At 42.5% G+C, this 25,019-nt stretch overlaps 3 protein-coding genes across 3 annotated transcripts in view; 1 reads left to right on the top strand and 2 right to left on the bottom strand.

Moving 5' to 3' along the window:
- LOC117765140 overlaps positions 1-10,666 on the top strand; it is a 30,593-nt gene extending 19,927 nt beyond the window's left edge. Inside the window, exons 42-67 of the mRNA XM_034591455.1 lie at positions 268-404; positions 497-622; positions 704-894; positions 1,345-1,433; positions 2,027-2,154; positions 2,270-2,397; positions 2,539-2,656; positions 3,038-3,256; positions 3,359-3,529; positions 3,854-4,003; positions 4,089-4,153; positions 4,242-4,371; positions 4,463-4,548; positions 4,628-4,757; positions 5,332-5,522; positions 6,040-6,130; positions 6,254-6,383; positions 6,468-6,658; positions 7,236-7,397; positions 7,485-7,621; positions 7,732-7,874; positions 8,031-8,125; positions 8,753-8,991; positions 9,268-9,300; positions 9,646-9,701; positions 10,107-10,666. Of these exons, the coding sequence (XP_034447346.1) occupies positions 268-404; positions 497-622; positions 704-894; positions 1,345-1,433; positions 2,027-2,154; positions 2,270-2,397; positions 2,539-2,656; positions 3,038-3,256; positions 3,359-3,529; positions 3,854-4,003; positions 4,089-4,153; positions 4,242-4,371; positions 4,463-4,548; positions 4,628-4,757; positions 5,332-5,522; positions 6,040-6,130; positions 6,254-6,383; positions 6,468-6,658; positions 7,236-7,397; positions 7,485-7,621; positions 7,732-7,874; positions 8,031-8,125; positions 8,753-8,991; positions 9,268-9,300; positions 9,646-9,701; positions 10,107-10,195 (3,425 nt within the window). The 3' untranslated portion in view covers positions 10,196-10,666. The remainder of the gene's footprint in view (positions 1-267; positions 405-496; positions 623-703; positions 895-1,344; positions 1,434-2,026; positions 2,155-2,269; positions 2,398-2,538; positions 2,657-3,037; positions 3,257-3,358; positions 3,530-3,853; positions 4,004-4,088; positions 4,154-4,241; positions 4,372-4,462; positions 4,549-4,627; positions 4,758-5,331; positions 5,523-6,039; positions 6,131-6,253; positions 6,384-6,467; positions 6,659-7,235; positions 7,398-7,484; positions 7,622-7,731; positions 7,875-8,030; positions 8,126-8,752; positions 8,992-9,267; positions 9,301-9,645; positions 9,702-10,106) is intronic.
- Positions 10,667-10,911: 245 nt separating this feature from the next.
- Positions 10,912-11,578, bottom strand: LOC117764299 (lipopolysaccharide-induced tumor necrosis factor-alpha factor homolog). The gene is made up of 3 exons (XM_034589990.1): positions 11,560-11,578; positions 11,307-11,506; positions 10,912-11,113 (listed from the first exon to the last, which is right to left on the bottom strand). Exons 1-3 carry the CDS (start codon positions 11,576-11,578, stop codon positions 10,961-10,963), a joined length of 372 nt encoding a protein of 123 aa, XP_034445881.1. The 3' UTR covers positions 10,912-10,960.
- Positions 11,579-13,724: 2,146 nt separating this feature from the next.
- txndc11 (thioredoxin domain containing 11) lies at positions 13,725-24,620 on the bottom strand. The gene is made up of 13 exons (XM_034591489.1): positions 24,264-24,620; positions 23,297-23,393; positions 22,919-23,038; positions 22,364-22,461; positions 21,850-21,979; positions 21,634-21,727; positions 21,007-21,119; positions 20,686-20,889; positions 19,901-20,606; positions 17,261-17,424; positions 16,657-16,769; positions 16,504-16,584; positions 13,725-16,044 (listed from the first exon to the last, which is right to left on the bottom strand). The coding sequence occupies exons 1-13, from the start codon at positions 24,386-24,388 to the stop codon at positions 15,516-15,518; spliced, it is 2,574 nt and encodes an 857-aa protein (XP_034447380.1). The 5' UTR covers positions 24,389-24,620; the 3' UTR covers positions 13,725-15,515.
- Positions 24,621-25,019: the final 399 nt, after the last annotated feature.

Consider the following 25,019-nt stretch of genomic DNA (forward strand, 5'->3'; position numbering starts at 1 on the left):
AAACAATCAACATAATTTATTTTATTACAGCTATTTTACTATATTGTCATTTAATATCTGTTTATACACCAGCCTCCACTTATGGACGGGGATTTAAAATAGAGTTTTGATTTTAATTGTATTCAGTTATTTCATCTTAACTTCCTCTGTGCTGTGTTGCTCTGTATTTGCGTTTAAAATTTGAAAACCTTTACTTCACCATCTCTGAAACCAAACTTTCACTCCTGGTTTTAACTCACACACCTCTTTCACTTTCTCTTATTCAAGGACCAAAACCTCTCCAATGCTACGGCGACAACTACAACCGCAGTTACTACAGCTTCCTGCAGAGCAGGTTCATGGGATTCCAGTTCCCCAACCTGACCACCTTCCTGTCGCTCATGCCTCACAACAAAATGCCACAGGTGGATGTCCAGTAATGATAGAAGCCTGTGTGAAGACGAAAGTAGAAACCAAATGAGGAGAATGACTTATTTCCCGTCTCCTGTTCTCCTAGTTGTTGAGCTCCATGCCTCCGGCGGCTCTTGGGGATTACCTCCGTCGTCCTGACATCGTCGACAGTGATGCGCAGCTCTGTGTCCTCTTCAACAGCTACAGCCAGACACCAGAGTTCCTGGAGAAGGTATGTACCACAAAAACAAATACACAAAGAAACCTCAGTGAGTTTATGATATAACCTTATGCATGTGTGTATTCGCTACAGGAGTCTCTCCCTGCGGCGGTGAGGCGGCCCACGCTGCCTTGCGTCTGGCCGATGGCTCTCAGCAGCTCCAAGAGGTCAGAGGTCAACGTCTGGTTTGACCGAAGCCTCAAAAACTACTATGAATTCCTCACAAAGAGTCTGATCAGCCCCAGCACCACAGACAACGCCACCTGTGTGGCCTTCCAAAAGCTGTACGTATGATGTACACATTAAAAATACTTGAATACAATAATAAGTATATATTGCATATAAAAACACAAACTTAATATACATTTGCATATCCCCTTTTATCTGGAAGGGCTAAGTACAAACTGTATAGCTGCCTTCAGACATGCACTGAAGTCTGGACATTTCCCTGGAGGAGCTGTTTGTGAGAACACAAATGTTCCAGACAGTTTTGTGGCATGTAAATCTATCTGGTAATAGCTAGATACCATTATGTTAATAAACCTTTTGGGGTTTTATTTTACTTTTTCAGATAATATACACATTTACAAGCACCTATTGGCCTTTTCATGTGAAGATCTTTAGGGTGTAAATGATCAACGTGAAGGTGTATTGAAACCAATAATATGATTTCTTACCTTCTGCAATCTAGTGATTTTTAAATAAAATGTGATTAAATTGTTGTTTTATTTCAGCGTCTCAGTTCTTGGCGACTACAACTACACAGCTGCGGACTTTGTGAGGCGAGACGTGTTCACCAGCATCAGGTCCTACCTCAACTCAGGTCAGTCTGCAGATCCAGTCAGATGAGATTAGATAAGATGAGATAAGGTAAATAAATTCTTACAATGAAATGAAATGAAATGAAATAAATTGATCAAGGAACCTGATCCCTCATCTGCCACCGACAGACTTATGGATTTATGCAAAGTCCAACAGGTTACATTTATAATTTATGATGTTTTTAGTATTATATAGGATTGAATAAATCATTTTTTCATGGTCATACCAGAAAATGATTTTAAATGTAGACAAATATTGCCCAGAATTATTCAATTTTATTCCTTATATTTGCTGTATTTTTAAGTATATAAACTCCACAATTTGACTTATTTTGCCCGGACCTGGATAAACTACAGAAAATGAATCAACTGACTAAAAATAATTATATTTTAGTTTCTCCTAAAAATCAATTTGAAACAAAGACAGATACCCTGGTATTGTCTTGTATTGAAAATTATTTTTCCACTAAAATCAGACTTGAACAAAATGGTCCGTACAGAAACATTTCAATCAGTCTTCTTCTATTTGTAAAGTTAGTTTTACTTATGTCAGTATAATTTCTCCAATTAAAACGTTTATAATGTTCCGCTGTAGCGACGGTGCCCAGATGTTATAACTCCAGCGACCCGGAGCTGAACTCTACAGCCTGGTTCGCTGACTACATCGGCTCCTTCTCTCCTTTCCTCACTCTGGGCGATCTCCAGGCGTTTGGATCACAGCAGGTACGGAACTCGTTTTTAAACCACAACACAGGTTGAATAGTAAAGAAATAAGTGAGGATAGGTTGGTGATGTTTAGATTTGCTGCTCAGTTCATCGCCCTCCCTCCTCCCCGCAGGTCATCCAGGTGTTCACCGTGAATCCGCAGAACATCGCCCTCTTCAACAATTCGGTGTTTCAGCTCAACTTCACCAACTACTACACCGAGCTTGTGTATCTGCAGGACAGCAACTTCAACCCCATACTGTGAGCCTCAGCTGGTGAAACGTGTTTTACCCTCCAGATGTCTTCTCCCCTAAATCCCTTCTTCTTCTTCTCTCTCTCTCTCTCTCTCTCTCTCTCTCTCTCTCTCTCTCTCTCTCTCTCTCTCTCTCTCTCTCTCTGCAGTTTGCCTCTGGTGTTTCGCTGTGCCGCTCCTGGGGAAGCGTTCAGTCAGCTGTCTGAGGAGCTGAGTGTTATAGTGCTGAGCACCCTGACCGACATCTGTACAGACCTGGATCCACAGGTAGAGCATTATGTGTTAGCAGGGGATTAACTGGTTAGTCAAAGGTCAAAGGTCATGGTGAAAACACGAGTTTGGCCTCTTGAACATCATGTCTCAAATCTGCCTTCAAGGAGATGGCTCCTTTTTGACCAGTTGTCACTTGTCACTTAGTTTTTAGTGTGCAAAGGTCAAAGGTCACTGTGAAAATGTATGTAGCCTGAAACTGGTGGAGGGGGGTGATTTAACTTCCAGCTCCCGTTGCCATGGTGAGGACCGAGGTGTAGTTTATGACGCATAACTGAACTTGTAAAAACATGAATTGCAGGTGTGCTGAAGCTTCCACGTTGTACCTGTACAGTGAATACACTCTCTAAACTGAATATGTTTCTTCTTTGATGGTAGATCTCTGCAGCTTTGGCGGGTAACTTCGGTGACAAAATTGATGCATCGAATATCGCTTCCCTCGGCAACGAGAGCAGCAGCCTGTCCATGGGCCAGCTCAAGTCAATAAGTGCTGAGGACCTGCTTGCGGCGCTGAGCGTCCTCAGCGCAGTGATGGGCTGGAACGAGGGTCAGGCCAAGGCCATTATCCAGGCCATTCTGTCGTCGGGGAAAATGCAGGTAACTGTCCGTCCGTCACCGTTTGCTTCACTCCATTGTGGTTTGATTTGAGATGTTACCATCATCATCTTCATCATGTTCCCCTCGTCTTCCTCTCACCAGATCAACAGCTCTTCGACGTTGATCATGCTGGGCTCTCTGGTTGTGGGTTGTCCCACCACAGTGTTCACCAGCATCAACGGCTCCGAGCTTATTATTGCGGCTCAAGATTCTGCTTTCCTGGTCAACCTGATGTCCGCCCCGCAGATCGTCCAGCAGATCTTCGTCGCTCAGGTACAACAGTCACATCTCGGCTCGCAGGATAAATGCAGAAGATGCTGATCAGTATAAACAGCTTTTTATTTATATTGTCCGAAATCACACATATGACATCCTCTGTCTCGAGAGCCTTAATTCAGGAACAAAAAGTCTTTAAAAAAGTATGAAATGTGCAGTTCAGACAACTGCACATTTACAATTTGGAGAAACAGATTCACGGTTATTGGGCTTGTGAGCAGAAATGACGTACGTGTTTATTTGCATTTTCACCGCAGACACATTCGGGCCACATTTGAACGGCAGGTGTGAACTGACGTGATTTCCCCGTGTTCCCCTCAGATCGTGGCAGTGAACAGCAACAGCGAGGCGATCATAGAGAATGTTCCGGATGCAATGGCCACTGAGATCCCTCGAGCTCAGCTGCTGGGCCTCTCCAACAAAGACAGCGTTATCAAAAAGCTCAACAAGAAGAAATGGAAGCGGCAGCAGGTAGAGCGACGCACCCTGTGCAATACACACGTGTGTAGGCAACACACCTGCTGTCGGTCATTACATGTCACGTATCTTCCATTAGGTGGAGTTATTCTTCAGTCTCATAGCTGTGGAAACTTCAACTGCGGTGCTGGGAGGTGCAAACAAGTGAGTTTCAGTCGGAAAATAAATATCGTGTATGATTTTCAGTATGTGCATACGACTACAAACTGTGTGTGTGTGTGTGTGTGTGTAGTTTGTCCTCCTCTGTGCTACAAGGGTTCACTTGCACTGGAGTGAGGAGCGTTAAAAAGGTGCAGATCAAGAAGCTGGTTAAAGCGTGTCGGAGAAAAGGCAAGAGGAAGGTCAAACTGGTGGAGACTCAGGTGAGAGACGTCCCCTTGAAGCTTGAAGCTTGAAATCGCTGCTTCCTGCTTCAGTAAAGGTGAAAGTGACTCTGTCCTTGTCTCCCCACAGCTGACGTGCATGTACAACTACATTAAAGACGACTCGGACGTCGCCAGCTTCAACCTCTATCCCCCTGACGTGCTTCTGTACTACGAGTGAGTTTTGGACTAAAGCTAGAAACCGGCGAAGCTGCAGTTCATGTTAGTCACTGTTTCCGTTTCTCTCTCCCTACAGTTACTCTCTGGTGCCACAGGCCAGCTGCAGGTCGTATTTTGAACAGCTGGCGGACGCAGACTTCACCGTCTTCTCCTCCGACCTCAGCTACAAACGTACGGCTCTGTTCGATAACGCCAGGAGCTGCCTGGTGAGTCCGCGAACAACAAACACAACATCGAATCTCATCGTAGGGTTTAGTCTAAAGACATCGTACTTCCAAATAAGCAGAAAACGTCCGGAATATTAGGTCCTGGCATTTTCCTACGAGGGTTTGGCGTCTGGGGAGAGCAGCAGGAGGCGGGACATATTAATGACATCTCTCAAATCGTATTGTTTTTCCAAGTTGACGTCTTCGTTGTCTACGTGTGCGGCTCGTCTTTTTCATCCCGAGATATTTGTATTCTTACAGTTTTACCTTTGTCACATGTTAAAAAGGTCATAAACACACCCAGTTGCTCGCCGTCCAGTTTCCGGCTGTTTTCTCACATGGGCTCACTCAGACATTTTCCAAAGAAGGAAGGAAAACGTTCTAGAAAATGTCCGTAGCAACTGACTTGGACATCCGTGTTCTCATATAAAGCGCTTCCGGACCTCAGTGCATGTCAGCTATACTGTTTAATTGACTAATGGGAGATTCAAGTTGCCTAAAGGACTAAATAAAATGATTAACAAGTAATTTATTTCAAATGTCAAGGTCGTAATCCTGTTCTTTTTTTTCTCAGGGTATAACAACCACAAATTTGACTAAGGATAACATAATAGTGTTGGGAAACATGTGCTGCAGTCTGGATGGATCCTACATCCAGAACTCGGACCCGTCCATTTTGGAGAAAGTCAAGAGCTGCCCGGACCTCACTGACGCTCAGGCCTCTGCAGCTCAGTCCCTGCTGCTGAGCGGGAAAACCCCGTACGGGTACGTGAACAGCAACGATACAGCTCTTTACTGACGGGGTTTAAAGGTCCAGTGTGTAAGATTGAGGTGAAAGGGTGAAACTGAATATAAAATAATCCTAGCGATGTTTTCACCAGTGTGTTTCATCTAAAGTTTACGAATCGTTGTTTTATTTATCCAAGAATGGGCCTTTTATATTTAAATACTTTATATTTAAACACTCTATATTTACATCAGGAGTGGGTCCTCTCTACGGAGGCCGCCATGTTTTTTACAGTCGTCCAAACTGGACAAACTAAACCTTTTGAGTTTTTATGACAACTGAAGGTTTCTACAGGTTCTCCTTCATGTTTGAAAGGTGAGGGTGAGGTTTGGGGTTTCAGCTGCAACATGCAACTACACCACTAGATGGCACTAAATTCTACACCCTGAACCTTTAAAGATGAAACACTGTGTTTATTGTTGGTCCTCGTCCACAGAGTTTCTTCTTCCTGTTGCTTTTCAGTGTGATAGCGTCTTTTTACACTCTCTTTTACAGAGAGACGTCAACATGGGATCAACAAACTCTGGAGGACCTCGGCATGATACCGCTGTATATGACCTCAACTTTCTACGATAAATTTGACAAAGTAAGAGTCACGTGAACACATGAACGTCGTTATTCGGTGGATGAGGTGACTTTAAAGGTTCAGTGATGGACTTAAGTTGATGGTGTTTGGTTTCTGAGACGTCTGTTTGATTCCTGCGAGCAGAAAACGAAGCGCAAGTTCCTGAGGTACTTCCTGAAAATCCTGAAGAGTAACGGAGTGAGCAGACAGAAGAAGAGGACGATGAAGAAACAAATCAGAAAGTCCATCAGAAAGAAGACAAAGCGATCCATAGGTCAGCCTCTTGTTTATTGTCTCTGGAATTGTTTCGTCTCATCGTGATTTTATTATTTTAATTATGATCTTCGTGTGTTTACAGAATCGGAATGCACTTCGGGAACGATCACTCATGTGACCATTAGCAGAGACACGTTCCCCTTCGATTATGACGACGTGACCCAGTTCAACTGCTGCCTCAGTGCGGCGACTGTTAAAGAAAACCTGGACGCCATCACTGAGAAGGTGGACAATGAGGAATTCCTCGCCATCGTTCTCCGAAAGCTGCATGAGGTAGGAGGGTGTGGTTGTTTTTTAAAAAGCCTTTTTAAAGTGAGCGTAAAGAAACATCAAATCTAGTACAGAGCCACAAACGTCTAACTAGAATCAGTAAAGAGCGCATAGAATTTAAACCACATTTAAAGTCACTAGTTCTCGATTTTTCACCAAATTGCACACACTACGAAATATCAGTCTCCTAAACATGTCAGGTTTTTTTCTATGAATTATTTACTGAGAAATTCAACATTCAGACAATGTTGAAAAACGTCCTGTCACACAATGTTAAAGAATGTGTTCTGGATCTGCAACTTTTTACGGATCCACACCAAACTTTAATGGGTACTTCTCAGACGCATATCACATCCTTCCATCACGTTTCGTGGTAATCTGTTTGGTAGTTTTTGCGCAATCCTACAAACAAACAAACCTTCTAGGTGGAGTTAATGACACATCTTCAGGTGAAGGGCCCCTCTTGGCTCCAGGGCCCTGAACACGTGCCCACTTTGCTCACATGCTCATGTTGTAATTCATCGTGGCTGATTCTCCATTAGGTGATGAAGTCTGATTCTTGATTCTCACACGTTTACAGGCGTACGCTGACAACGCCACCATCCCAGAGGATCAGGTTCAAATCTTGGGTCCAGCGTCTCGCGTGGCCACCGTCAGCGACATAAGCAAGTGGAGCATCACTGAGGTCGACACGCTGTCTGCTCTGATGGACTCGTCTGATGGGGACTGGAACACGAGCCTGGTGAGCAAACCAGTTAACAACTTTGTTGTGCATCATGTGTGCGCGCATTGCTTGTGTTCTCATGAGTGCTCGTTCCTTCTCGTCCAGGCCAAGGCCGTCATCTCCAACTACCTGAGTAACGCAGGGAACGACCTCGGCAGTGCGGAGCTCGACACCATCGGAGGAGCCAACCTGTGTGCGCTGGACGTCGACGTTTTGAAAAACATTTCCACACAAAGCCTAAAGTAAGAAGTCACGGCTGTGTGAATTTAAGTTAAAAAATTAATTCAGAAAATGTTGTTCCCCGTGTCTCGTCTTATATATATATATATATATATATATTTGTGTCTTGCAGAGAAGCCAACGCCCTCCATGTGACCACCTGCACCACAGAGAAGAAGGAGGAACTGTTCACCATCGCCAGACAAGCGTTCACAACAACCACCCGCTCAACCGTCGTCCCTTTAACCACCTACCAGCTTATTTCGACTTATCTTGGTAGGAAGACACGCACACACACACACACACACACACACACACACACACACACACACACACACACACACACACACACACACACACACACACACACACATTCATAGTGCCAGCAGAATTAAAAAAAATTGAGAGTGACATTTCTTTCCCGTCCTGCAGGGGGCGCTCCGGCTGACTATATCCAAAGTTTGGTGAACTCCAATGTCAGCATGGACATGGCCATCTTCACCATTCTGAATGAGAACGTCGTAACGGTCAGTTGTGTGTTGTGTGTCTGTGTGTGTGTGTGTGTGTGTGTGTGTGTGTGTGTGTGTGTGTGTGTGTGTGTGTGTTATTGTATTTATTTTTAAGGGCCGTAGATTTTCAATTAGTGAGAGGTTTTTATTGAGGGGTTATTGAACTCTAGTTCTCTGTTTCTGTAGTAAGTCACTGCATCTGGACAAAGTACTGCCGTCTACATAAAGCGGAAATGTCAAGAATAAATTTCAAATGTTAAGGTCACCGTGAACACAATATCTCACGAATTCCTTGAAGGGATTTCTTCACATTTGGCACAAACCTTCACTGAGACACTTAAAAAAAAACTGATTATATTTCCGGGGTTGAAGGTCAAAGGTCAAGGTCACAGTGACCACATGTTCTTGTGAATGTGGCATATCAGTAACAACTACAGTGGAATTGGCACAAACACCAAATAGGACCAAAGAACACTTTTAATAACACTTCGAGTTGGTCACCAATGTTCACTTAGACTCACAGATTAACTGATTAGATTTGGGTGGTCAAAGGTCAAAGGTCACAGTGGACTCACAGAAGTGGCCAGTTGTGACCAGTTGTCATTTGGACTCAAGATGAACATTTCCCTGCTCCTCTCTCCACAGAATCTGACCGTTAGTGACGTTCAAAGTCTTCTTGGCAGCAACGTGGCAGATTTGAAGTCCTATGAGAACCAAACAGTGGTTAAGGCCTGGACCAGGAGTCGGCTCCAATCAGAGCTTGATACCTTGTCACTGGGACTTTCGGGTGGGAGGGCTTCCAGCGCCACCACGACCACCAACCCTATTACAGCCACCACCGTCTCAAGCAGCGCGTCATCCTCATCATCACCAACATCCTCATTGTCACCAACATCCTCATTGTCATCAACATCCTCATTGTCATCAACATCCTCATTGTCATCAACATCCTCATCATCACCAACATCCTCATCATCACCAACATCCTCATCATCACCAACATCCTCATCATCACCAACATCCTCATTGTCATCAACATCCTCATTGTCATCAACATCCTCGCCGACGTCCTCATCATCCTCATCATTGCCAACTTCTTCATCATCAGCAACATCCTCATCATCACCAACGTCCTCATCATCAGCAACATCATCATCATCAGCAACATCCTCATCATCAGCAACATCCTCATCATCTCCAACATCCTCATCATCAGCAACATCCTCATCATCAGCAACATCCTCATCATCAGCAACATCCTCATCATCTCCAACATCCTCATCATCAGCAACATCCTCATCATCACCAACATCCTCATCCTCGCCGACGTCCTCATCATCCTCATCATCACCAACATCCTCATCATCATCAATGTCCTCATCATCACCAACATCCTCATCCTCATCCTCAGCAACATCCTCATCATCACCAACGTCCTCATCCTCATCAGCAACATCCTCATCATCACCAACGTCCTCATCCTCATCAGCAACATCCTCATCATCTCCAACATCCTCATCATCCTCATCTTTACCAACATCATCCACTACTGTGCCTGGATCCACCAGCACCACTTCGACTTCTACCACCACAGGTGAGCGGTGAAACTGTTGGAGGAAGTTAAAACAATATTCAAAAAAACTGTTAAACCCCCGAACAGCATTTAAAAACTTCCATTGGTCCTTTACATTGCCGTTGTTGTTGAGCAATACTTCCACTAGAGGCCAGCGCAGAGATGAAAGGTCAAGAGCCACCAACACGGAGAAGAAGTTCTCTGATAATGTCCCTCTTCAGAAAGCAGCTGTTTGTCCCTGTGCCCGACTGACGTAGCATCATAGAGACGATGTGGTGTTGAAATGTCCTCTTGTCCTATGATCGTCTCACTTCAACTATTGGCTACACCGTTTTATCTTATCTCTTATCCTAAATATATTATAAATTAGATATATAATCAGGAATACTTCACTGACTGCCGATCTCTTGTGTTTTCTGTTTTTAGGCCACGGTTCCCGCCTCCGAGCAGACGCTGGCTTCTCCCTCTTCGTCCTCCTGGTGCTTTTCGTCGCTTCTCAGCACGTTGTGATGTGAGGAGCCTCCACTGACGCGGCTGGTTATATGAAATTCACAGTCCAGACTGGTTGAGTGAAAAATATGATGAGATAATGTTTTTATTTATCTCTAATAGAAATAAATGATGAGGCAGCTGAGGTCATAGAATGGCTGCATATTACATTACACTGCTTAAAACAGTATATATAAATAATATATTCTATTCTCACTAGGAAGAATATTTGCTCTCAACCCTTTTACAAGAATGTACAAGATCTTATATTTACTTATTTTTTACTCTTTTTACCTTTTCCCCCTGAAACTAAATTTGTTTTAATTATTGAAATGAAGGTTAAACTATATTAAAAAATGAAGGTGACAGTTTCTGCTGCATTTCTTCTGCTGTAATCCTCACTGTTGTGTATCAATCTTGAGACGGCGCTTTCTTTCCTGTGAGTTTTATGAGATTAATAATAAAATACATATTATTTATCGATGTCTTCAAAAACTTTGTCGCAGTTTATTGAGGATGAAGTGGGAAAAAAGTTGTCAGGTCATTTTACAGTTACACAAACATGGATGTATAAGTGAATCTAACATTGCAGCAGCAGATAGAATAGAACTGTTTTCATTATTATTGAATAACATCAATTATGAGAAAAACATCAAATTCTCACATTTAAGAAGAACAACGTCCAACAAATGTTTGGCTTTTATGTTCTTTAATTCAACTTTTCAAACAGTTGCTGATTAATCTGCTGTTGATCAACTATTTTAATGGATGAAGTGATTGTTGCAGCTCGGCTATAAGCGTTTATAAACCCCGAGAACCGTCTTGCAGGTGGGACAGGAGTGTCTGGCGTCCCTCAGCCGGTCCACACAGAACGGAATGAGACAGCAACCTAAAACAAAGCTGAGAGGACAATATGTGAAACACATTGTCTTAGATATGATATTGTTTCACCATTTCTATATTTAACTCCATCAGGGAGGAAGTATCTGTCCACTGGTTGGCATGACATTAATGCTTGATGGAAATAATCCTATTATATTTAGGGGATTGATATCTATAAGCTGTCAATCACCGTGTTTTATAGCATCAAATAATTGAAACACACTTAAAAAACACCCGAGACGTCAGTGCTTCTTACCCACAGAAGAAGAGACCACCACAGAGCAGGTAGGTGAGCAAACCAGAGGTGGGGTCCACCTTGGTGAGGACGGCCTGGTGACATGAAGGACAGACAACCTGAACCGGACTGTCTCCCAAAGGACCCACTGCCGCTGCACGACACGAGGACAGAGAGGAAGAGAGAAAAATGAAGACGAGCACATAGTTTTGTCCAGAATTAGTTTTTCAATGAAGTTACTTTGAGCTCCGCTGCTCACATGAGGAAACTCACCGACAGGAACTTGTGCCATCGTCCCTGGAAACAGTTCATATCAGAAGAGAATGTAAACACAGGCTGTGCATGTTAACGACTAATTCAAATATCAGGATACACAAATTTAAATCAACATTTATAAAAATGTATCATGATTTGAAAATATATATTAAAATAAACAAATAATATGGGGATCACAGATACATCTTATCATCTCCTGACACTATCTAAACATAATGATAAAGAACTTAAAATAAAATGAATCACTATATATAGTTATTTATAAATAATAACTATCATTATTATTAAACATAAGATGATGATTAAAATGATAAACCTTATACATATATTATGTATAATACCTTAAACTGGATTATATGTACAATATCCAATTAAAACATAATAATAATAAATCATTTAAATCGAACCCTATATATATAAAAGACAAAATTACACAATCACTATCAAAGTAAAACATAACGATAATATGCATAAAATAATTAATTAAAAAAAATGTGTACATGCATTATAAAGAATAAAGTATGTAAAGTATTTAAATATGATTGGACAGTATTTTGAGGAGATGCACTAGGTCTCCATTAAATATTTACATATTGTTATTCATGTTTCCATCTTGTTTATCTTTCTGTTTTAATGAAACCTTACAGATTTTCAATATATTAGAATCACTGCTCGGTAGAGAAAATAAGTGGTGACAAAACACTGAGATCCTCTAAACACACGATCTGTTTAACAGCTTTACATTCAAACAGATACTCACAGGTTGTGTCTGCAGGTCGGACAGTTTCCTGCAGGATGAGCTTCACCTTCTCTTCTAACCTCGTTTGTCTCCACAGAAGTTGTCTGTGTGAATTTCTCTGACCCAACCCTCGTCCCAGCCCCAGTTTCACCACAACAACCATTAACTTCCAGAGATTTCCTGTTTGCCACATCACTGCATCGAAGTTTCTCCTCATTCCAAAGTTTAATCGTGTTTTTTTTCTTCTGTCATTGACGATAGAAGAAAATTCTGTTTTACAGTGTGAAGCAAACATGTCGATTTACACAAATGCAAGAAAAGTAGACTTACAACTTTTAAAAGTTTGAATTAAAATAACCTTAATATGTTTTAAACAAATGTCATTTTATTTTCACATCAGTTTAGAGGGAGCTTAAACTGTCAAAATCATAATTTCCAACTATAATATAATTTTACATCATATAATTTATAAAAAATAAAGATTAAGGACAAACAGTGAGTGCAGCAAACATATTTATATATATATATATATATATGTATACAATATCAGATGTGAACACTAAAACCTCTCTGTGTCTGCAGTGCATGAGACTGACTGAAGACAAATAACCTTTGATTCAGGGAGAAATGAGCAGCGCATGTTTCTGCTGCTTCAAATTAAAGCTGGTATTTACGTCCCTGCTGAACATCCAGGCAGAAGACTCCGGGTCACACACCGAGTCCGTGTGTTCAACAAATGAAAAACAGTGGACGTGCTTTTTGGATTTTAATCTTCTTTTAATCTCATTATTTCAAGATTATAAACTCAACCATTAGGGGTTGGTTTATTTCCAGTTGGCAGTTTTTAAATGATGTGTCTCATTTTAATCCAAGACTTGAAAAAACTGGCAACATAGAAAACCTGAGTTTTTAATGACCCAGAGTTTGTGGGTCAGAGTTCTGACGATGACAAAAGTAGAAATGAGTGAAAATCTGACGTAACAGGAAGGGAAATAAAAATAAATCTAACATTTGTCAGGTGGTAAATTATTCTGGTGTCATGACATCATTTCACCACATTGTCCCTAATCACATTATGGTCAGGGGGCTTTTGTTACTAGGTCACTGGGAGTAGGGATTCTGAGGGGGCTGCAGCGCCGCCTACTGGTGGTTAAAGTAGCATAGTGGCAGAACCACTTTTTATCTTCTGTAATATTTTATTAGATTTTAGAACACTCAGTTAAAACGTTTGCTAACATTAACCTGACTTTACACTGAATGAAATATTCAAACCCCAAATGTTCTTATGTATAAAATGTAAGTGTGACTTAAAGATCAACACCATTGGTATTCAAACTTCATTTCAAAAATGAATTGGATAGTTTGATAACATTATTTATTTCTTGATCCCTCATAGCGTCATTACAGAAGAAATGCAACAAAGTTAAAAGTTAAAAAAATTAATTGATATTGTTAAAGGACTGAATTGATCATTTGAAAAAGAATAAGGCAATAAAATACATGTAGTGAATTATATATATATATTTTTAGATAAAGCTCTTTTATCGTCAAGTTACCAGATGAGGTGAGATACTCAATCTATTAGTTTCAAAATGTATATTAGTGTAAGACATTTTGTATTAAAGTAACTGGAAAGAGGAAGGTCGGCCATGTGTAATTAACACTTTAGTCAAATGTATTTATCATATTATAACTTACAAATACATACATTGATAAAAAGTGCAAAGAATTGACTTCATAATAAAAAAATGTAGATATGGAATATAGTATGGCAGAAGTGAGTTGATCTGACTGATTCATGCTCATTGTATTGATTTAGTAATTGACTGCACAGTGTCACACGTCAGCCACAATAATAAAAACAGGAAGTAAGAAGAGTTGATTTTTAATCAGTAAAAACCGGTGCAATATTTCACATGTAAACGATTGCAGCATCTTGTTCTGAATACCTGAATAGTTACACAGAAATAATATTTTAGTGACTCAGAGATGAAAAGATTCCTGGAAAAATAGATCAGTTTAACAAAACAATTATTTCCCCGTCAAAAAAAACCAAAAAACAGAAACAGAAACAGAAACAACAGCTGATTATTTCAAGTGCTCTTAAATAAACCTCATTAGTAGCCCTTTGACTCTGCAGCCAAACTCTCCAACTCTCACCTGCTACTGTGCATTAAATTAAAGGATTGTGAAGCGGCGGGTGAGAGTTTCCTCTAAATCCTGCAGATGTAACAAATCCACCAAACTCTGTTTAGAATTCTTCATATTTTAAAAGTTTCCTGCTGGTTGTGCCGACTCTGCATTTGGAAATGAATGGAAGTTTAACAACTAATAAGACACTATTTTGCGTGTGATTAATACGAAAATATACGATTCATCCTAAGAAAATTATCTGGAAAAATTTAAACCAGGAATTTATAAACTAGTATAAAAAAACACCAGTCCTGCACCTGGAGAACTTTTACAGTAGGGAAAGGCTTTCTTTCACAGCTAGGCTTTTATTTTGAAAAAAATCCGGAAGTGTTAACAGTCGCTCATCAGGAGGCAAAAAGGAAACGACGGGAATAAATTAAGAGTTTGAAAATATAATTTCTGTTTAAAAAATGAAAGTGACTCATTTATCATCTGAACTGTCGTAGTAATAATAATTTGACCCGCCTCAATTTATTAGATTAATTTATTTAACCTTAAATCTTTGTTACCACTCCTGAATCAGTTTGGTTTGTGATGGACATGGACTCGTTGTCTGAAAACCGTCTCTCAGATGAGGACAGACAGTGATTCAGCGAAGGCAGAGAGTTTGGCTGCAGAGTGTTTTTTATAAAGTTTAACTCGGGTTACATCTTCCACCGTCGACATTAAGTTTTTGCAAAGCGCAGAATCAGAAGTGAGTCACGTGACTTGGACATTTGGCACTGAATCCCCGCACTAGTGTCCATGCGAGTGGATAAATCCTCCATCATCACAGCTCGCTACGTGCTTCCCGACTCAGCGGCAGTCTTCATTTTTCACCACAGATCATAACTGTCATTTCATCCTTGTTTTCTCTTGTGATGAAATTTACCAGGTTGTCGCCCTTTTGGTTTTACATTAGCTCCTCATTTCAGTTTCATTTCATCCTCTCAGGTCTAATCACAGCTTTCTTTCTCATCCCTTCCAGTCCTCCCTTCGGTTTCCTGCTCTCTCCTCCTCGGGGTTCCCTGCAGACGTGTGTTCAAGAGGCCATATGGCTTCTTTTCTGTTCTGGCTCCTTTCTCTCCTCCTCCTCCTGCTCCTGCTCCTCCGTCCTGTCCCTCACCGCCCTCAGCAGGATCCTGAGCAGCGTGTTCTCGTTCAGCAGGTTCTCCGAGGTGTCTGCCAGCTCCTGCAGGCGTCTCACCGCTTTCCCGAGCAGCCGGCTTTTCTCCTGATGCTGCTCCTCCAGGCTCTGCCTCTCTCGCTGCAGCTCAGCGTTCTGGGATTCTAAGATGAGAGTTTCAAATGTCAGGCGCCGGTTGTCGCGCCACAGCTGCGCCAGCTGCTGGGAGAGACGTTCGCGGGCGTGATGCAGCGTCTGAACTTCCCGCTGCAGTGCCAGGAACTCTGCGCGGAGGACGGCGGCGGCTCCTGAACCGTCGGCCTTGACAGAGGATGCTACCGGTTTGTCGGCATCGTGTGCAGAGCCAGAGTGTTGCAGGACGAAGTGGAGGAGGTTGGGTAACGTGATGGGAAGGTCGTCTGGAAACTTTACACTCATATGTTTTCTTAAAGACAAGAAGAAATTGCAATTATGTACTTTAAGTCTGTGTTTCTCCTGTAAATCTATATTCTGTGCGGGAGCTGTAAACTATTTAATTTTAACTTTCATCTTTATATATAAAAAACAATCTGTGAGCAGATATGACTGGAAAATGCTAATTTGCAAATGTTTGTGTGTCGATCAGACTGGTCAATATATCGCTAAGGGGATGTTTTCACCTCTGGCCGGTGGGTTGTTTGTTTGTTTGACAGCAGGATTATGAAAACAAATACTGAATGGATTTCCATGAAATTTGGTGGAATGATGGGATATGGACCAAGAAAGAACTCATTAAATTTTGGCACAGATCTGAACAAAGGAGCGGATCCAGAAAGGTGCTTGGTTGAATTCAAGGGGACTGTGCAGACGTGCTGGTGGTGTTTGCTCTGTTGAATGTGAAATGAAAGTGCACTTTAGTTCTCACCTGTATCTGGGAAAGAGCAGAATGGAGGGAACGTGATCCACCATGAACTCCCAGGGAAGATCATTGCGAGCTACATTCACCCTACACAGAGAGAAGTGTGAGTAAACCGTCCCAGTAGATTCATAAACAGTCAAACACAAAGAAATATGTTACCTGGCAACAGTGATGGTGCTGTTTTCCTGTAACAATCTGGCGAGATGGATGATGATGTGGTTGAGAACGGAGCAGAATCCACACCACTGAGTGTAGTAGATCAGCAGCACATCCTACACACACACACACACACACACACACACACACACACACACACACACACACACACACACACACACACACACACACACACACACACACACACACACACACACACACACGTTTTTAGCCTATTAATACATCCCTGTTACTTTGTGAATTTTTAAATGTTCTCATTTGGTTTTATTTGCATGTTGAGCACATCCTGTGAGCACAATGAGAAATTGTCCTACAAACAGTTTGTTGTAATGGGATTAAACGGTCAGCTATTTTGTCTCCGTTTAGCAAAAATAATATTTGCCTTAAGATTTGACTTCTCCAGCACAAACATTGGAGAATGATTCATCAGGAATGAGTCACTGTTGGTGTTTTATAACAACCTCGAACTTTGTTTGGACGATGCCTGAAAGGCCGACCCTCTCACACAAATACACACAGACAACTCTGTGAAAATCTCTCTCTCCTCAACAGAGGAGAGAGATTTTGAAGCAGCGTCTTGCGTCACCTTCTGAAGATCCATGACGGAGGGCAGGAAGGAGGAGGTGGTCAGTTCTGTGATGAGGGGGCGAGGACGCCTGGCTTCCTCCTCACCTCCCTTCCTGTTCTCCTCTCCGACCAAGTGTCTCTGCAAGAGACTGTACGGAGCACTGAAGTTCCTGATGAAGGCCTCTGTAACACACACACACACACACACACACACACACACACACACACACACACACACACACACACACACACACACACACACACACACACACACACACACACACACACACACACACACACACACACACACACACACACACACACACACACACACAATGAAAACAGAGAACCACTACACGGATCAGGTTCAAATACAAACAGGATTTTTAACATGATAGAATTAAATTAAATGAATGCCTAACTGTGATTCCCTGACCTGCTGCCACCTCTACAGACTGTTGGCGTCTCATTACTGATGTAAAGTATATTTTAAAGTAGTAATAAAGTAGTATTTTTCAACGATAAATTTGACAACAAATAAACAATCAGATACTTAAAGGTCACAACGAGCTTTGTCCTATTCATTACAAATGTTTGTGTCTGTATGTGCACAGCATGTAAAAGACCATGACACTCTGTCAGCTAATGTGCTAATATGCATAAAAAGTCTTATTTCTCAGGTGATGATTTATGGAAAACTTACATTGACCTTAACTTGACTCATCAACTTTCCATTAAATTTGTGTAAACATGGCACAAAGTGTTCCCACTCAAACGTTTCCTCATTCACCTACAACACAAAACTCTAAGTGACTGAGTTAATTATCTCTAAATTATTATACTAACTTTGACAATGCTCTTCAACAGAAACACAAGTGGATCTGAGTTCAAACTCTTCTGGGTTAAAAACCAGTAAGAGTCAGGGTTTAGCAGAACTCTTCCTCCAAAGGTTCCTTCTGAATGGTGATAGTGTTTCTAATATTCTGTCCCCCATGTTTGTAAATGGGTTTGAAAAATATTAAAAACACAAGATATAGATGATAGATTGTGTGGAGGAGGCTCAGAGAGCAGCTCCACGTGAACCAGGGAGAGGGGATGGCACAGCTGAGACTAGAAGGTCAATCAACTGGATTCAAAAGGCAGCAAGTGAGCAGCCAGAGACACACATGGTGAGAGACACTGAGGGACACACATGGTGAGAGACACTGAGGGACACACATGGTGAGGGACACTGAGGGACACACATGGTGAGAGACACACATGGTGAGGGACACACATGGTGAGAGACACACATGGTGAGAGACACTGAGGGACACACATGGTGAGAGACACTGAGGGACACACATGGTGAGAGACACACATGGTGAGAGACACTGAGGGACACACATGGTGAGAGACACATGGTGAGAGACACACATGGTGAGAGACACTGAGGGACACACATGGTGAGAGACACACATGGTGAGAGACACACATGGTGAGAGACACTGAGGGACACACATGGTGAGAGACACTGAGGGACACACATGGTGAGAGACACACATGGTGAGAGACACTGAGGGACACACATGGTGAGAGACACACATGGTGAGAGACACTGAGGGTAGGGTTGCAAAGGGGCGGACAATTTCCGGTAAATTTCCGGAAACTTTCCGGGAACTTTCCATGGGAAGTTAAGCTCAGGAATTTGGGGAATTTAAAAAAAAAAAATTCCCGCAAATTAAACGCTGAGCAATAAAAAAATAATTCAAAACTCTATTTTAAAGATGTATGGAATGCAGTACACGCTGCACGTTGAATTTCAACCCTGCACTGTGCATTTCTCCATCACATGCACAGATACTTCCCAGCATCCTGCACACTACTGCATTGGTCCAAGGACTAGTCAGGGAAGTTTTGATGATATTACTGGGGAAAATATATTAGCATGCTGATTGAGGATTGTTCATCTGTTCATCTAACCTATTTCTATTCATTTATCCATCAATTGTAAAATATTTTTAAAGACGATTCCAATTGTTTAGCTAACTATTTATATCTCTGGCATTGCATTAGTGTTTTTTACAAGCTTTTTTCTCATCTTATTCTACAGAGCAATGCCACGTGCACTATCTCATGTGTGGAGACATTTCACCCCAGCCAATGTAGAAGGAAAGGCTGTGGACATTTGCAAATACTGTGCAAAGACCTATGTTAAGAATGCCACAAAGATGCAGAAGCATATAGTCAAGTGCCCAAAGTTTCCTCAGGGCTCAAATCAGCTTATGACAAAACAAAATGTTTATATTTATGTCTGTATATGACAAGGTAAATACAGTTAGTATAAATTACCCACAAAATTTCCAGTTTATTCCCGTTAATTCCCATGAAAAGTTTCCAACTTTGAATATTCCCGGAATTTTGCAACCCTAACTGAGGGACACACATGGTGAGAGACACTCAGGGACACACATGGTGAGAGACACTCAGGGACACACACGGTGAGGGACACACAAGGTGAGAGACACTGAGAGACAGCGCCAGCAGAAAGTGCTGAGATTTATGTTTGGTTTGGACTTTACGTTTCCTCGCGTGTGTTAACGAAGAAATAAAATGCTGAAAACCAACTGGTTTGAACCTAATAAAGTGGCCACTGAGCGTAACCATGTCCTCGTCTTACCCAGAGACTCTGTGAGTGTGGCTGCTGGGCTGCGATGGAGAACGTAGTGAACCTCGTCCTTCAGGTTCACGATAGCTGCGAACGACCGGTGGCTGCTCCCATCACCTGGGTTACCAGCCTCCTGGTGAAGAGCAGCCGTTCTGTTGCCTGTGGCTCCGAGCCTCACGGCCAGAGGCCAGTTCAGAGCAACATCCAGCAGATAAAACCTGAGCGTCCTGTTGGTCTGACACCGGAGCCCCGTGATGCCGTCTCCTCTCTGCTGAGTGACGGACGACGGAGGGACGGACAGAGGAGGGGGCGTGAGTCTTTGCATGTCCGGCCCCTCTTTGGCTTGTGACTCATTGAGTTGAGGTTCTACTGGTCTGCAGCAGGCACTGTATTGACTGAACGGGCTGTAGCTGCTCAGAAAGTTGCTACAGTCCACCGAGGAGGCAGACTCCGTGGACACGGGAGCAGGAAGTCGGTGGAGGCAGCAGTGTCGGAGATGAGGCTGCAACACGTCCCCCCCCCGAGCTGTGGAGGGGAATGAGCAGCGTACGGAAGAGCTGCTCCGACTCTGTCCTGACGAGCGGAGACACACCTCGCACACACTTGTCCTGGACTCTGGGAGCAGAACCGACTGGCAGCACAGCAGGTGGGATCTTCCGTCCGAGCCGGAGTGGTCGTTATTCTCACAGGAATGGTATCGCACAGCAATGTCGGCAATCTGAAAAACAAAACCAGCAGTAAAATTAGATATTTGAAATAAGATAAAGACTATGAAGCTATTTTTCCCCTTATCTCACCTGGTGCAGGATGGGATCGGGTTTGGAGCCGAGTGGATTGTACGGCAGGAACAGCAGCAGCGCCGGACCTTTAGTCAGCTCCTGCTCCAAGAGGCGGGACTTAGTTCCCGGCGGCTGCAGCCACTTGAGGACGGTCTGATAGTGTTCAAACACCCAGCTGCAGATGGCCTCGGACGTGAAGTTACGTTCCAGTCGAGGGAAAATCTAAAAGCACAGAAAAACATTTTATACATCTAAAAACTACAGTGCAATTTATTCAGTGTTTCTAAACATTCTTTAGCCGTTGTTTGTAGAATATCATGACTTGACCACATCGCTCACCAAAGAGGAGTTTAATATCCTGTGGAGATAAACACTTTCATCTTCTTTTAGGGAGATGGCCTCGGCCACCTGTTTGTTTGTCACGACCCCGAAACGCACGACTCCGCGGAAATCTACGTCAGAAAAACAGATGAAACAAAGATCAAATGAAACAAAGATCTGTAGAATATAGCTGCAACAGTTGGTCGCAATTTTTAAAGAAGAAGAAATCAAAAAATGATCTAGTTCCAGATTCCTAACTGTAAAAAGTTTCCTTAGTGTGGATACAAACTACTTAAGGACCCTTAAGAAGCTTATGAAGCCGTGTGTTTTGAGATTTTGGCCGAACAAAGAACACATTTAAAAACGTCACCTGGGACTCTGTGAAATTCTGACCATTTCAGACATTTTATTTCAGACCATAGAACAATCAAATAAAACTAATAAGCTAATTAATGGATAATGGAAATAATTGTTGCTTATAATTCTTGGTAGTTTCCTGTCAGATAAAGAAAGGAACATTAGAGATACTTGAATCAGTAACTGCTCTTTTTGGTTAAAAGGCTAATCCACTAATCAATCGATCCAGTAGCCGCTTCATTGAGGATTTGTAAGAAGGAGTCTCTGCGCTGTGCGATCCTTTCTTACCCCGTTTGAGAGCCTGCAGCGCCGAGGACAAATACGTGATGTACCCTGGCGGCTGAGGAGACGAGTTAAACTGGAAGAAACCCACCACACGAGGCTAGAAGGACAAAAGACACAGCCAGTCAGAATATATCATATACATAACTGTTTACAGCACATTATTATCGACCAGCTCACACAGTCAGGGATGAACTTTGTGGGCCTGAGGCCAACAAGTACCTCGTGGTTGGAGAGGAACTCTTCAAGTGTGGCTCTGGATGGGAGGTAAGTGAGCGGCGTGATGACTCGGAGGATGAAACTCTCCACATACAGAGCAACGAACGGACCTTTGTACTCGATGGGTCCAAACCTGCAGCAGAGACAAGATAAAAGGATCAATTAAGTGATGTAAAGCATCAATCTCTCGCCTCACAGCTCATTTGTACATGTTAATAATCAAAATCATAAAAAATACATTTATAAACGTAAAAATACTAAGTGGTAAATGGACTGTATTTATTATAAAGCTGCTTTTCTAATCTTATCAAAGACTCAAAGTGCTTTACAGAACAAGCCACCAGAAACATACATCGACTACTATATACTAATATATATATTAACATTCTAGGAAAAGAGGAGAGGATTACAGATGCTGCACTTCACAAATTTGCCTCGAGAGGTTTTATAATAAATCTGTACAGGACAGGACATCTTCACCTCCTCATATAATTATTTGACTTCTTCTCAGTCTCACCTTCTATAAAACAGATGGATGATGGGATAGTGGTAGAGGCGGTTTTGCCTCCTGCATTTCCCCTGACTGTACCAACAGTTAACGGCCACAAACTGCACCTGTGTGTGTGTGTGTGTGTGTGTGTGTGTGTGTGTGTGTGTGTGTGTGTGTGTGTGTGTGTGTGTGTGTGTGTGTGTGTGTGTGTGTGTGTGTGAGTGTGAGAGAGAGAACGACAGAAAAACAGGGTGAAACAAACAACCACAGACAGGATGAGTTGTGTTATCATTCTCAGTCATGTGTGAGTTAACTGTGTTTTCTAAAGTACATCCCAACAGTCAGACTCACTAGTTACCAACTTTCCTTTGTGAATTTAAAGGATTTGCTGCTGCTTAATTATTCTGAATACAGGCTACAAAAAACACTTTATATAACAAAGCCCTATTTTATTCTAGAAGTGTATTGTTGTTCGGTTTTGCTGTTAATTCCTCGACAGCCGCACACCATGCAACCACCGTGTGCTTTCTATGTGTCCTTTAAACAATCCTGCAGCATTGAGCGACCTCAGGTGCCCTGTACCTGTTTGGCCAGCTTCTTAGCAACCTGCTGCACTTCCTGTCGGGCAGCCATGGAGTGAGCGCACCACGGTGCATAGAAGAAGATGAGCGACACCTCCGCCACACTCCTCAGACGCTCCACCTATAGAGAAAGTATTAACGTTACTGGCACGTTAATTGCTGTCCTGGATTTTTTTTATGTTGATCTTGAATTATTACTGTCAGGGACTAAGATCTGTCACTGAAATGATTTGAGAAATGTGAGAACATTGGAGCAAAGGATGAAAGCTACTCTGTCCGAGCCAAAACAGAATCCAGTTCTCATGCAGATCTCATGATATCTAATGGAGGGAAATCCCAGTGTTTCATTCAACTAAATGTTGAGTATCCAGAGTCTCACCTGGTCCAGCTGACCCAAGTACAGGTCGATGATCGGGGCCTCGGCAGAGAAGAACCGCACCGGAGGCCGAGCTGCTGCCACCACATTCTTAGCACGGCTACAGACAGAAAAACAAGATGTTAGTCTAAAGGAGGAATCACAATAACACAAACTTCTATAACAACACATGTTCTGAGACAATATACATTTGTCTACAGCCCGTGATTCGAACCAGACTGGTTAAAGTGTTTGTGATGAAGAACTTTGATTTGTTTGGTTATTTGATCCAATTTCATAACAGAGTTTTCTGTTATACAAACTGAGTTGAAATAGTATAGTTACTTTATAAAAGATGCTTAAAAGACCATTTAACTATTGCTGCTCTTCTTCTTGTGTTGTTGTTTTTGGAGATTCCATTGATTACTGTTACCTGGGAGTCCATGCATCATACCCCCCCCCCCCCCAACACACACTCACAGTCATGTGTGCATGCAACTGCACACTTGTCACATACACACATCTTTTTACTTTCTTATTGAATAGTGTTGCTGTTTGTTTTGTAATTGGCTTCATAACTTGTTAGGGTTAGGTTTGTTTGAGTTTGTTGACTCATGTGTAATCATTATTATCTGCATGTCTAAAGTTGTTAAATCTTAACTTTATTTAGGTGGAGGCTTCAAAATAAGACTACTAAGTTCCACTGCCTCCTTCTGCACTTTATATGTATTATTGTTCCTGTGCTGAATAAACCTGATGACAGATCTGAGCTGTTAGTTAACAACCACAGACACACAGTTTAAAACCAGTGACTCTATGGGAGTCCACCAGATGACTCGCTAATCATCAGTGAATCCTCTTATCCCGACACTTCAGCCGACACTTTATAACCAGCTCCTGGTAACAAGCGGCTAATTTACAGTTTCCGTGAAGCTACAGCACCGCGGACCGTTCGGTTGGATCCCAGAAACAAACCCTGTCCCACTCGTACCTGCACGTGAGCATGAGAGCCAGGACGAGCAGGACGCTGAGCACGATAGCCCCGCAGAGGAGATCCGGTCTCCGGGCCATCAGAAACAGCACCTGCCGGAGAGACTGCCGCACCCGGCGCAGCATTACAGCCCGTCGTTGGCTCCCGGTCCCATTTATACGGCCCGGCTCCGCGCGTCCATCACCGAGGGGAGGGGGGGCAGGCGGACCGGTTCCACGGGACACACCGCTGACCTGGATTGGACGCGCCGCTGCTGTGTCGCGGGTCTCGAACACGGACCAACCTTTCTTCCCCACGTCGACTTTTCACTTCCGCAACAAGCACGGCCGAGGGCTCGTCCGCAAATTGTTGTCGGTTCAAACGCACGGTACGTTTAAACACCGCCATCTTAACGCAAACTGAAAAATAGACTCGTTGTTGGTTATATTCACGTTAAAGAGATGAACCCGCATAACTAATTATCATTATTATATTTGTCTTGTAGTTCTCCTTATTTTTTGCGTTTCCGGCGCTGCTTGAGCTTTACAGACAAGCCCTTACGTCGTTATGGTGACAACCTCTGCTGCCATGACGACCGTCCAACGCTAGAGGGCGGTCGTTCCTGGATCTTCAATCAATGAAACTTTATTTACAATTGTACGAACAAAGTTAGATTTAATGTAGTAAAAATACCTGAAATGAAAATATTATCCTTTCTTCAAATGTTACTGCACTCATAGAAAGTTAAATAGATAAAGGCTCAATGACAAACAATAA

The sequence above is a fragment of the Hippoglossus hippoglossus genome, chromosome 1 (genome assembly GCF_009819705.1).
Source record: "Hippoglossus hippoglossus isolate fHipHip1 chromosome 1, fHipHip1.pri, whole genome shotgun sequence".
NCBI classification, from domain to species: domain Eukaryota; kingdom Metazoa; phylum Chordata; class Actinopteri; order Pleuronectiformes; family Pleuronectidae; genus Hippoglossus; species Hippoglossus hippoglossus.